This window comes from Lepidochelys kempii, chromosome 2 (genome assembly GCF_965140265.1).
Source record: "Lepidochelys kempii isolate rLepKem1 chromosome 2, rLepKem1.hap2, whole genome shotgun sequence".
Lineage (NCBI taxonomy): Eukaryota > Metazoa > Chordata > Testudines > Cheloniidae > Lepidochelys > Lepidochelys kempii.
This window is the reverse complement of record NC_133257.1, coordinates 106,359,026-106,371,879: the sequence shown is the minus strand read 5'-3', so window position 1 is coordinate 106,371,879 and position 12,854 is coordinate 106,359,026. Positions and strand designations below refer to the sequence as shown.

Sequence of the window (12,854 nt, the reverse complement as noted above, 5' to 3'; positions counted from 1 at the left end):
TAGAATGCTAATTCTATGTTAAGCCTTAAAGAGGGAACCCTCTCCCCACTACACAAAGCTGCATTAAATTTCCTCTGTCACATTTACTTAGATTTTAAACTCTTTGGGGCAGGGACAGTCTTTCTGTTCTGTATTTGTACAATGCCTGGCACAGTAGGAGCCTAGTCCCTAACTGGGGCTCCACGGCGCTGCCACAATACAAATAATAAAGGTTCAATGAGAATGTTTTATTACATTTTGTAATTATTTTTTTCATTCACCACTCACTTGAGTTTCTTGAAGGCCTCCCTGCCACCAGCCACGTACTGCTCTCCGCTCTGGAGCTCCTCCAGCTGACGGACGCGATGTCCGCCCCGGGGGGTGTAGATGCTACGCACAGCCCCAAAAGGCGCCTTCACCCCACCTGTCACCTCTTTCAGGAAGACCTCGAAGTTGGACACCTTCTTCTCATGGACGACTACCCGGTGCCCCGGGAAGAACGGGTCACCATTGCGATATACCAGCACACTCTTCACCATCGGCTGTGACAGGCAGGTCGGCTTCGCGGTGGGGCTACTCATGTTCACCTCCTCTCTCTGCTGTGGCCAGACAGTCAGTGCTGCCCTCCGGGCACTGTCTGCACCTGTTTATTCAACAAGAATGTTCCTCTCTCACACACACTGTCAAATACCTGTGATGCATGAACTGTGTACACACATGCACACAATACCTGCACCAAGAACCACCTCCAATAGGCGAATCCCTCTCTAAAGCAACCAGGGAGGGATGAGAGCCTCCCTAAGGTTTCCAGTACAATTCTGTTCAGCCCTTAAAGAGCAACCTCTGCTAGGCAACCGATTCTTGCTGTGCCCTGGAGCCTGGGGTGGCTAATACAGATTACACTAAGCCATACCCAAAAAAAAATATATACAGATCTAAAGGAGGAGAAAAAGTGACTGAGCATAGTAAGGAATTCATAGTAGTCCTGCCGGGATCTTTACAGCCTCACTTTGCACTTGCAGCTCTCTTCTTTCATAAGTGGTTTTACTCTGTTGCTCAGGAAACTTTATCCTACTTCTTCTTCCCTCCCCTTCCCACCTCAAAAGAAAAAAAAGAAAGAAACCCAGCCAAGTGAGGACGGCTGCCAGACTGCAACAAACCAGACAGATTAAGCCTAAACACACCAACCAAATCAGAGCGGGGCGAGTAATGAGAAAAGGAGGGAGAGGGGGCTGAGTCACAAATATTTTATTTGGAAAAAATGGCATGAAATTTGTACCTATTTCAGAATTATTCACCTGACCCTATGCAATGGGGAGGGTGGAAATATTTTTGAAAAATTTCAGAAAACTCATTGAATAAGTTATTTGATGGGTTTCATTTGCCCACCTCTGTATCAACATAATTATATGGAAACAGTCAGCACCTCCTAGGAGTGCAGGATGAATGGTCCCCTTAGGCCCCCCCATGTGATCAACAGCAGGTGCATCATTCAAACACCAAAAGCCTGGCAGAGGGAAGAAAAGCAGAAACCCGAGTGCAGACAGGGGACAAAGGTAATTCAAGTCAGGAGTGGCAGGAGGTGAGGAATGGGAGCTGGGAGCAGCACCTGGCCTGGGGAGGTCCAGGACACACACTCTCTCTCTCTCTCTCTCTCTCTCTCTCTCTCGGTGTATGTGTGTGTCTCTCTCTTCACCTAGCACTCAGCTCTGAGCCACCTGGTGCATGGCACTGCTGCACGCGGGACACTGTTGCTGAGTGTGTGTCTCATCCTCCTCTCTGGGGCTCCCAAGGGTGGGGAGAGAAGGAGGCACAAGCCGTGGCAGTTGGTTCTTGCTGTTGCTCAAGGAGCTTCTCCTGGGGGAGGAGAGGTGGGGGAGAATGTTGTTATTTGCCACAGTTTCCATAGCAACCCAGGTAGCTCAAGAGAAAAGAGCATGGCTGAACCCTCCCCTCCCCCCCACTCGCCGCCCCAGGGGGATGTGGGGGAGGGAACCAGTGTGAGCCTGCAGGGGTGGAGGAAAGCTTGTAAGAGCCCAAAAAGGCGGGGGGGGGGGGGTGTGGAGAGCTCGTGTGCACCTGAGGCAGGGTGAAAAGATGAACTCTAAGAGCTAAACTTCAGGGAGAAGTTTAAAGTCACCACACCTCTGGCAGGACACTATGCAATGCCACAATTCCCATCAACGCTCTGGACTATGTCTACACAGCAACAGGAACAGTTGCAGAGGCTGAGACAGAGAATACAGCCATGCTACGCTACAGCAGATCAGTACTGGGTTTATTATCTTCTTGTTATTTAAATAAATAATGTTTTCTCCTTTGTAACAGACTCCCCCAAAGCAGAGACTGTGACTGTCCCCCCTCATCATACAAGGTGTACAAGAGAGGGGTGAAGACTCCTTCTTATCTCCCCACATATCTGCACACAAGGGCCGGATCTATGTTCCCATTCGTCCATCCCTCTTTCTGAATGTTATCCATACTAGAGAAATTCACTGGATTGAAAGTATTTCTGACGCTGTGAATAATAGTTCAAAAATACCCAAGATACATTGCACAAGGGAAGTCTCAGACTGCATTTTCCTTATTAATGTGCTTCAAACTTATTCAGACAATTTACCTTCAAATATTCTGGTGTGATCTGGGGTGAAATCCTGCCTCCACTGAAATCAAAAGCAAAACTCCATTGACCTCAGTGGGGCCAGGATCTGACCTCCAGTGTCTAGAAGCAAAGATGCTGAGTGCATGAGAACTGCGGATGGATACAGCAACTGGTGAAGTACTATTTTCTCACTGGGTGCTATTATTCTTTACTTACGGTTACAAATTTGATAAGAAAGGCCTTTACTGATTCCTCTTGTTTGTTCTACAAGGAGATCACAGTCAAATGCCTACTCTGTTTTGAGATACATCCTTTCATTAAACATTGTTTGCACAGAATCAGTTTCAGCGCCTTCAAAATAAGAGACACTGAGTTACATAAAATATTGCTGGGGAGTCTCATTTTGAAAGAAGAAGGGCTTGGTCCTCAGCGTATCTTCACTGCTTTGGGTTCCTGGTCCAGGACTAGGTGCCATGGTAATACAAATAAATAAAATAATAATAATGATGGGAGGATTCACTAGTTAGTGGTCAGTCCTGCAGCCTTTACTTGCACAAGCAATTCTCCTGACGTTACTGGAACTACTTTCCTAGGTAAGGATTGGGCCTTAGAGTTTGTACAGTGATTCAAAGATATGAAGTGCCATTTGATTGCTAAGCATTATTATTAGACTTTAAAAGGGGCAAAGGAAATTCCCTTCACCATGGAGACTTGGCTATCTCTTTTAAAAGTCTATATAGTGGGGAAAGACTTTACTGGAACAAGAAACATCTGAAAAACAGCCCCTTCATTTTGCACTTGGCACCTCTTTCTGGACTCCTTTTTTGTAGGGATTAGTTTACTCACTCTCAAGAATAAAACAGACTTTTATTGGACTCCTTTAAGACCAGATTCACTAAAAAAAACTCAATTGATGCAGCACAGAAGCAAGGACAAGCCAGAACAAATGAAGAAGGGAGTGTGGTGCTCCTGGGGTATGACAGACTAACAGAAGTGGGGGTTTCGGTTTGTTTTTTTTACCGACTCTGATCTGTGAGTTCTTAATTAGGGCTATATTTATTTGATGCCAACATTTGTCTTTTTGTTACTGGCATCTGATGGTTTCTCTTTATATGACATGGACAGTCCATGTATAAAGCAACTGACACACTGAAAATCATTCTGTATTTATATAACATATATTTTCTGATTTTTTTTCCTTTCCTGGTCTTCAATTATAAGAACATTCACAAGACAACTGGATTGGGTCATGTATCTTTTTGCTGCTTATTCCTCACTTGAATTCAAAAACTTGACTGGGCTATAATCAAGGTATCAGTATGGCTGGGATCAAGTTCTCTGTATATACAGATTAAAAAATCAGAGTGTGCGTTAGCTTGTTGCCTAGATGAGCAATACATGTAATCACGTGTTTCGTAGGGGGACGCTCTCCATATCGCTACTTAAGTCTTTTAAGTTAAATTATACATATAATGTTGTTGGTTTTTTTCCCTTCTATGGTCCTTCTACTGCCTGAATGGGCAAGGTCTGTTGACAACACAAAGTGAAAGTCCGCTCCTACAATGATCAAGTAAGGCAAGAGTAAGCTCATTCCTGCAAACTGAGTTCACTTTGGGTAGATCATGTTCCCTAAATGTGGAGCTTTTTAATCACTCCTGCACTAGGACACAGTAGCCCTAAACACCAGAAATAACCCATTCCACTGTGAGAGGTCAGTTGGATCCTCTAAGAATCAAAATGGCTTCTGCTGAGCTGGAGACTGACCCCCTTGGGGACAACATCAGCCAATCAGAAACCATGTGACTTGCCTAATGTAGCCTGTCCTTCTGAACCAGGATTGAATTCATAACACTCCATGAATAATAGCCTGATAAAGTCTGTGGATATCCTAGGGCGAATAAAGTTTGCAAAAACAATCTATAGAAGGTATTGAGACAAACCAACCCTTGCACAAACTATTCATGGTTTACAGACAAAGTTCTAGCTCAGGCCAGTTAATTTTGAGTACTTTTGACAAATAATTCATATAATTCAACACAAAATACTGATGTATATAATGTACAAATTAAGAATCCAATTCAACTTCCATTAAAGATAACAGAAAGACTCCCATAGAGTTCAGTAGGTCTAATATCAGACCTTAATACAGCAGCAGTGTGGCACATTCATCCTAAATTACTTATAACTTTTCATAAATAAATTACCCTTTGGAATGAAATTTCCCTTTCTTGTTTTTAATCAAAAGATGATTTCTGGTGTGTACAAAATTTGCTAAAATTCTTCATGGACATCTTTGCATTATTGAATAGAATATAAGATGTTTTATAATAAGTATGTTTTATGTTCTGATTACTCAAATTTATTTTTTAATGGACTTATTCAATGAACGCAAATGCTTTGATATATTTGGACTCATTTTGATGACAAATAGCAAAATTTGTATTTTGAAAATAGCGTGTGCTAGCAATGCATGATTTTCCACTACCTTTTTAACACTGTATGTGTTGCTCTATCCAGACCACTGCACAATGAAACACTGTATAAGCCAGGTAAGACTTTGACCCCACTGGACCTTCCCAAAACCCTGGCTAAAGCCTGACAGAAAATTAACAGAAAATATATTACATTTCATCTAATTTATTTTATTGGCTTCTTTTTCCCATCGACTGTTGCAAGATCAAAACTGCTCGGTTCCTTCATACCTGGAGATTAGAAAATGATGATTACATTGAACAAACTGATTTCAACACACATGATGATCACAACATACAGGAATTTTTCTCTTGCTTTTTATCTTAACTTTTTATGAAGGAAAAATCACCCCCTGCTGTGAATTGTCAGGAAGGCAGTTAACCATTACAAGAGAGTAATTTCAGGCTGACTGATGTCAGACATACTATTGTTATTGGTTAACAGTTATATTCCTCCACTCATTTGCAACTTCTGATCTAATTTATAAAAGGGAAAACTTCAAAGTAATATTACTGTCCTCCTATCCAGTGCTCTTGGTCTCTGGGTTCACCCAGATATGAAAAAACGTGTCAGAAATATTACTATTTTGTGTGTAAAAGGTAAACGGGTGATGACCTTGATACTGTCCCAAAGTCAGGCAATGAGGTATAATCTGTCAACCAGTTTATCAGCTATTCAATGCCAGATTCAGCCATCCCTGTTGACTTTAGGCCCAATTCTCACAGTCACACGATATCATTTTACAATGCACTGGCAAAATGAAGGAGCAGAAACAGCCCTAAGAATACCCTTTCTGCAGGGGGATATTCCAGCTGGCACAGAGTTGACATAAGGGATGAGATACTCATCTACTCCAGCCTCCTTACATTAGATAAAGGGGCCAGAGCTGCATAAAGGGGCCCAGGATGGTGGAGACTTCCCAGTGCAGGCTCTGCAGAAGCCAACTATAAGACTGCCTTCCAACACAAATCCTGGCATATCAAGCATGATCGTGGTAGCTGGGGGAAGTGAGACATGTTATAGATGTGTTGCAGAGATCGTGGGCACTGCTGCAGCCCATAGGCCAGTGGTTCGTAAATTGTAGGGTGTGCCCCTTGGGGGCGCAGCAGGACCCAGGGTGCCACAGGGGGAAGAGAGCACCACCCCACCCTGCTCTGTCCCCAGCTCCTCTCTGGCCCCGGCCTCAGCCACCAGCTCCCAGCCCCACTCCCGGCCACGGCCCCAGCTGCAGTTCTGGGCTGACCACGGCCCTGCTCCCAGCCCCAGCTCCAACCACGGGCCTTCTCCAGGCCACAGGCCCCCAACCCCAAGCGCGGCCTCAGTTGCAGCCCCCGACCCCGACCCGACTCCCAGCCACAGCCCCCGCCCCAACCGCGGGCCCACTCCCAGCTGCAGGCCCGACAGCAGCCCCACTCCTGGCCGTGGCACCAGTTGCAGCACTGGCCCCACTTCCAACCACAGGCCCGCTCTTGGCTGTGGCCTCTAACCCCTAACTGCGGCCCCAGCTGCAGCTCCAGCTCCAGTTCCAACTGCGGCCCCGCTCCCTGCTGCAGCCCTGTCCCAAGCCCGGCCACTGCCCCCGGCTCCAACCACGGCCCCACTCCCGGCTGCAGCCCAGCTCACAGTTTTAATCGCACTGTTAAACAATAATAGAATACCAATTTAAATGTATTATACATATTTTGGATGTTTTTCTACATTTTCAAATATATTTATTTCAATTATAACACAGAATACGAAGTGCAGAGTGCTCACTTTATATTATTTTTATTACAAATATTTGCACTGTAGAAAAGATAAAAGAAATAGCATTTTTCAGTTCACTTCATACAAGCACTGTAGTGCAATCTCTTTATCATGAAAGTGCAACTTACAAATGCAGAATTTATTTTTTTACATAACTGCACTCAAAAACAAAACAATGTAAAACTTTAGCGCCTACAAGTCCACTCAGTCCCACTTCTTGTTCAGCCAATCGCTAAGACAAACAAGCTTGTTTACATTTACAGGAGATAACGCTGCCTGCTACTTATTTACAATGTCACCTGAAAAAGAAAACAGGCGTTCACAAGGCACTGTTGTAGCCAGCGTTGCAAGGTATTTACATGCCAGATATGCTAAACATTCGTATGTCCCTTCATGCCTCAACTTTTTACAGTGCCAATATTGTAATAAAAAATAATACATTGTATTCTGCACTGTAATTGAAATCAATATATAAATGCAGAAAAACATCCAAAAATATTTTTATATTTATATATAAATAGTTTTCCTTCATCAGCCAAATTCTGCCCTAATGTACACCTGAGTAATTCCAGTTCTCTAACCGAGGACAGAATCGGTCTCCATGTGCATAATTAAGATAAACACAGGAGAGATCATCCTTTTTGGATTAATAATATTTGAAAAAATAATTGGATACACCATGGCATACTTGTGTGCACTATGAAATGATTATTGAATGTTGGGAATCATTAAGAAAGGAATAGATAATAAGACAGAAAATATCATATTGCTTCAATATAAATCCATGGTACGCCCACATCTTGAATACGGCAAGCAGATGTGGTCGTCCCATCTCAAAAAAGATATATGGTAACTCCTCACTTAACGTTGTAGTTATATTCCTGAAAAATGCTACTTTAACCGAAACGATGTTAGGTGAATTCAATTTTCCCGCAAGAATTAATGTAAATAGGGGGGTTAGGCTCCAGGGAATTTTTTTTCGCCAGACAAAAGATATTGTATTCATATATAGTATAAGTTTTAAATAATTTTAAACAAACAATTTAATACTATACTCACCAATGATGATTGTGAAGCTTGGTTGAAGCAGGGGCGTAGCAGGGTCAGGGCGTGGGGGCTTGCCCCATTCCGCCCACTGTGCACTGCTGATGGGGAGTGGGGATGGGGGCTTGCCCACTCCCCAGCTGGAACGCCGGGTGGGTGGAGTGAGGCAAGCCCCGTGCCCTGACCCCGCTTCCTGGCTGGAACGCTGGGTGGGCGGAGTGGGGCAAGTTCCTGTATCCCAACCCTGCTCCCCAGCAGGAGCGCCAGGCGGGTGGGCAGAGAGCAGCGAGCCAAACAACCTTATAATGGAACATTGCGCGACTTTAAACATGTATGTTCTCTAATAGATCAGCAACCTAAAAACAAAACAGTGTTAACCGGGATGACTTTAAGTGAGGAGTTACTGTATTGGAATTGGAAAAGGGCAACAAAATGATTACGGGTATGGAATAGCTTCCATATGAGGAGAGATTAAGAAGATTGAGACTTTTCATCTTGAAAAAGAGATGACTAAAGGGATATATCATAGAAGTCTATAAAATCATGACTGGTGTGGAGAAAGTAAATAAGGAAGTGTTATTTACTCCTTCTTGTAACACAAGAACTAGGGGTCACCAAATGAAATTAATAGGCAGCAGGTTTAAAACAAACAAAAGGAAGTATTTCTTCATACAATGCACAATCAACCTGTGGAACTCCTTGCCAGAAGATGTTGTGAAGGCCAAGACTATAACAGAATTCAAAAAAGAACTAGATAAATTCATGGAGGACAGGTCGATCAATGGCTATTAGCCAGGGTGGGCAGGGATGGTGTCCTAACCTGTTTGCCAAAAGCTGGGAATGGGTGACAGGGGATGGATCACTTGATGATTGCCTGTTCTGTTCATTCCCTCTGGGGCACCTGGCATTGGCCACTGTCAGAAGACAGGATACTGGGCTATATGGACCTTTGGTCTGACCTAGTATGGCCATTCTTATGAATGATGGGAATCTAATTTTACATTACTGTCATTTAACTATAATGTGTTTGTCAGACAGTAGCATGTTGTATAGGATAAATCAGATTGTAAAAGCCATTCAGTCTTGATGCAAAGGGTGTAAATCAATTGATACAAGACAAACAAATGAAGTCAGTGCACAGTATCCACTTACATCAACTCTGAGCTCAGGCCTAATAATGAAAATGGACAACAACAAAATGTACAGAGAGGGTGAGTGTAAAGTTTCCAACAGAAGTGAATTTAATTTCAGTGCACTCTATTTTGCTAAATGGAATGCCCACAATCCTTTCTTAGACTCACATTGCTCTGCATAATGTATCTAAAAATCAGTCTGAGGAATATCAGCCGGTTATGTACAGCTGTAATTCTGCAGTAATTGGACTGTCCTCACTGACAGTTTGAAGTACACATTATGGGGCACTTTACTCACTCGTACTAACTGGAAGAAATAAAACACTGATGCAGTTGTAAATTTTAAAATCTACGCCACAGCAATTTCACTCACTTATACAATTCCCAAACCAAAAACTCCATTAAAATACAATTAATGTTGTAAACATATATGAACTATTTTTTCCCCAAAATCCTCATTGAAATGTTGCTGTTTAAGCCACACCTGTTGCTGATTCCACTTGTCAGCAACATGGGGTATTTTTAGTGCACTCAAGACTCCTGAGAGATACCTGAGGGCGTAAGCAGGAGAAACTTTATTAACTTTTAGGCAAAAGCCCCCGATGGACAGCTTAGGTGGGAAAGAAGGTGAAAAAAACCTCTTTCATCCAGTTCTGAGTAGAAGCAGCAATGGAAGTGGAGACAATTTGATCAAGGCTTCTGAGGCAATGTCAGTAGTTTCTGAATTTTTCACCTAACAGAAATTCACATTTTCAATTAAATGTGAATTTTATGTGTTTTTAATTTTCTACAGGGTTGATTCTCTCTCTCTCTGTGGCTATTTCCTTGCAGGGCATGAATTCTGTGCTCATCCACTAGGTCCTCATCCTGCAAGCTAGAGGCAACCATATTTATTATACTTCAAGGGCAGCTTTGAGCTGGACCCTTTCCTTATTTGACAGAATATGTGCATTCCATTTAAAAAAAACCCAATGCAACAGACCTGCCCAAATGTGTAACCATTGCACTAGATGCACACCACTTGACAACAGGTCTGCATACAGTTCTGAATACTAAGGGTATGTCTACACTATGAAATTAGGTTGAATTAATAGAAGTCAATTTTTTAGAAGGCTATTTTATACAGTCGATTGTGTGTCCCCCCACTAAGTGCATTAAGTCGGCGGAGTGCATCCACAGTACCGAGCGCGTTGACTTTCAGAGCATTGCACTGTGGGTAGCTATCCCACAGTTCTTGCAGTCTCCGCCGCAGGTTCTGGGTTAAGCTCCCCATACCTGATGGGGCAAAAACATTATGGCGGGTGGTTTTGGGTACATTTCGTCAGTCACCCCTCCCTCTATGAAAGCAATGGCAGACAATCGTTTTGCGCCTTTTTTCCATGTGGGCGCCATACTGCTTTCAGCAGACCATGCAGTAGGACTGCTAACCATCATCATCAACATCCACCGCTTCCACTGCCATTCCGCTCTCCTGATGCTATGAATCCACTCGCAGGCCCTCTATATGACCGTCATCATCCACCGCTTCCGCTGGCACTCTGCTCTCCTGGTGGTCTCGTAGGGCTGCTTCAACTCTGCTCGGCTGCTCTTGTCTCACCTTACCGCGGCAAGCGTGCAGCCCGCTCAGCTGTTGAGTCCTGGCAGCAGACGGTGCAATAGGACTGTTAACCATCATCGTCGTCATCCACCGCTTCCACTGCCACTCTGCTCTCCTGGTGGTCTCGCAGTGCCGCTTCCGTTGCAACTCTGCTCGGCTGCTCTTGTCTTGCCATACCATGGCAAGCATGCACCCACTCAGCTGTTGTGTCCTGGCAGCAGATGGTGCAGTAGGTCTGCAAAACTGGTCATCCAACCACCGCTTCCCCTGCAACTCTGCTCTCCTGCAGACGCTATACCACAGCAAGCATGGAGCCCGCTCAGATCACCGCGACATTGTAAATACCTCGCGCATTATCATGCAGTATATGCAGAACCAGAACCTGCAAAAGCAGGCGAGGAGGTGATGGCAGTGCAGTGATGAGGACATGGACACAGACGTCTCTCAAAGCACAGGCCCTGGCAATTTGGTCATCCTGGTGGCAATGGGACCGGCTCATGCTGTGGAACGCCAATTCTGAGCCTGGGAAACAAGCACAGACTGGTGGGTCCGCTTAGTGTTGCAGGTCTGGGATGATTCCCAGTTGTTGCGAAACTTTCTTATGCGTAAGGCCACTTTCATGGAACTTTGTGACTTGCTTTCCCCTACCCTGAAGTACAAGAATACCAAGATGAAAGCAGCCCTCACAGTTCACAAGTGAATGGCGATAGCACTTTGGAAGTTTGCAACGCCAGACAACTACCGGTCAGTCGGGAATCAATTTGGAGTGGGCAAATCTACTGTGGGGGCTGCTGTGATGCAAGTAGCCAGCACAATCACTCAGCTGCTGCTATCAAGGGTAGTGACTCTAGGAAATGTGCAGGTCATAGTGGATGGCTTTGCTGCAATGGGATTCCCTAACTGTGGTGGGGCCATAGACGGAACCCATATCCCTATCTTGGGACCGGACCACCAATACAGCCGGTACATAAACCCAAAAGGTTACTTTTCAATGGTGCTGCAAGCACTGGTGGATCACAAGGGACATTTCAACAACATCAATGTGGGATGGCCGGGAAAGGTACATGACGTTTGCATCTTCAGGAACTCTGGTCTCTATGAACAGGAGCAGCAAGGGACTTACTTTCCAGACCAGAAAATAACAGTTGGGGATGTTGAAATGCCTATAGTTATCCCTGGGGACCCAGCCTACCCCTTAATGCCATGGCTCATGAAGCCGTACACAGACACCCTGGACAGTAGTCAGGAGCTGTTCAACTATAGGCTGAGCAAGTGCAGAATGGTGGTAGAATGTGCATTTGGACGTTTAAAAGCACGCTGGTGCAGTTTACTGACTCGGTTAGACCTCAGCGAAACCAATATTCCCATCGTTATTACTTGCTGTATGCTGTGTGCTCCACAATATCTGTGAGAGTAAGGGGGAGACGTTTATGGCAGGGTGGGAAGTTGAGGCAAATCGCCTGGCCGCTGATTACATGCAGCCAGACACCAGGGCCATTAGCAGAGCACAGCAGGGCGCACTGCGCATCAGAGAAGCTTTGAAAACCAGTTTCATGGCTGACCAGGCTACGGAGTGACAGTTCTGTTTGTTTCTCCTTGATGAAAACCCACCCCCTTGGTTCACTCAACTTCCCTGTAAGCCAACCGCCCTCCCCTCCCACCTCTGATCACCGCTTGCAGAGGCAATAAAGTCATTGTTGTTTCAAAATCAAGCATTCTTTATTAATTTGTCACACAAATAGGGGGATAACTGCCAAGGTAGCCTGGCAGGGGTGGGGGAGAAGGGAAGGACAAGCCCACACTGCATTTCAAAACTTATTGAATGCCAGCCTTCTGTTGCTTGGGCAGTCCTTTGGGGTGGAGTGGTTGGGTGACCTGAGGCCCCCTCACTGCGTTCTTGGGCATCTGGGTGAGGAGGCTATGGAACTTGGGGAGGAGGGCAGTTGGTTACACAGGGGCTGCAGTGGCGGATTGTGCCTTTCCTGCACCTCAACCATACGCCAGAGCATATCAGTTTGATCCTTCAGTAGCCTCAGCATTGCATCCTGCCTCCTTTCATCATGCTGCTGCCCCCTCTCCTGTTACTCTAGCCATCTGTCCTCGAGTTTATTTTGTACTTTCCTGGACTCTGCCATTGTCTGCCTCCATGCATTCTACTGGGCTCTTTTAGTTTGGATGGACTGCATGAGCTCAGAGAACATTTCATCGCGAGTGTGAGTTTTTTGCCTTCTTATCTGTGCTAGCCTCTGGCCCGGAGATGCTTGTTGCAGCGTTGAAACAC

General features: G+C 44.8%; 1 protein-coding gene across 6 annotated transcripts in view; it reads right to left on the bottom strand.

Annotated features, from left to right (window-relative positions):
* Window positions 1–12,854, bottom strand: part of DCDC2 (doublecortin domain containing 2) — a 242,081-nt gene that overhangs the window by 224,743 nt on the left and 4,484 nt on the right. For all 6 annotated transcript variants that reach the window (XM_073331884.1, XM_073331883.1, XM_073331885.1 and 3 more), the window contains exons 2-3: window positions 5,207–5,283; window positions 268–622 (exon numbers count right to left, since the gene is read on the bottom strand). In XM_073331884.1, the coding sequence (XP_073187985.1) occupies window positions 268–622; window positions 5,207–5,213 (362 nt within the window). In that variant the 5' untranslated portion in view covers window positions 5,214–5,283. The remainder of the gene's footprint in view (window positions 1–267; window positions 623–5,206; window positions 5,284–12,854) is intronic.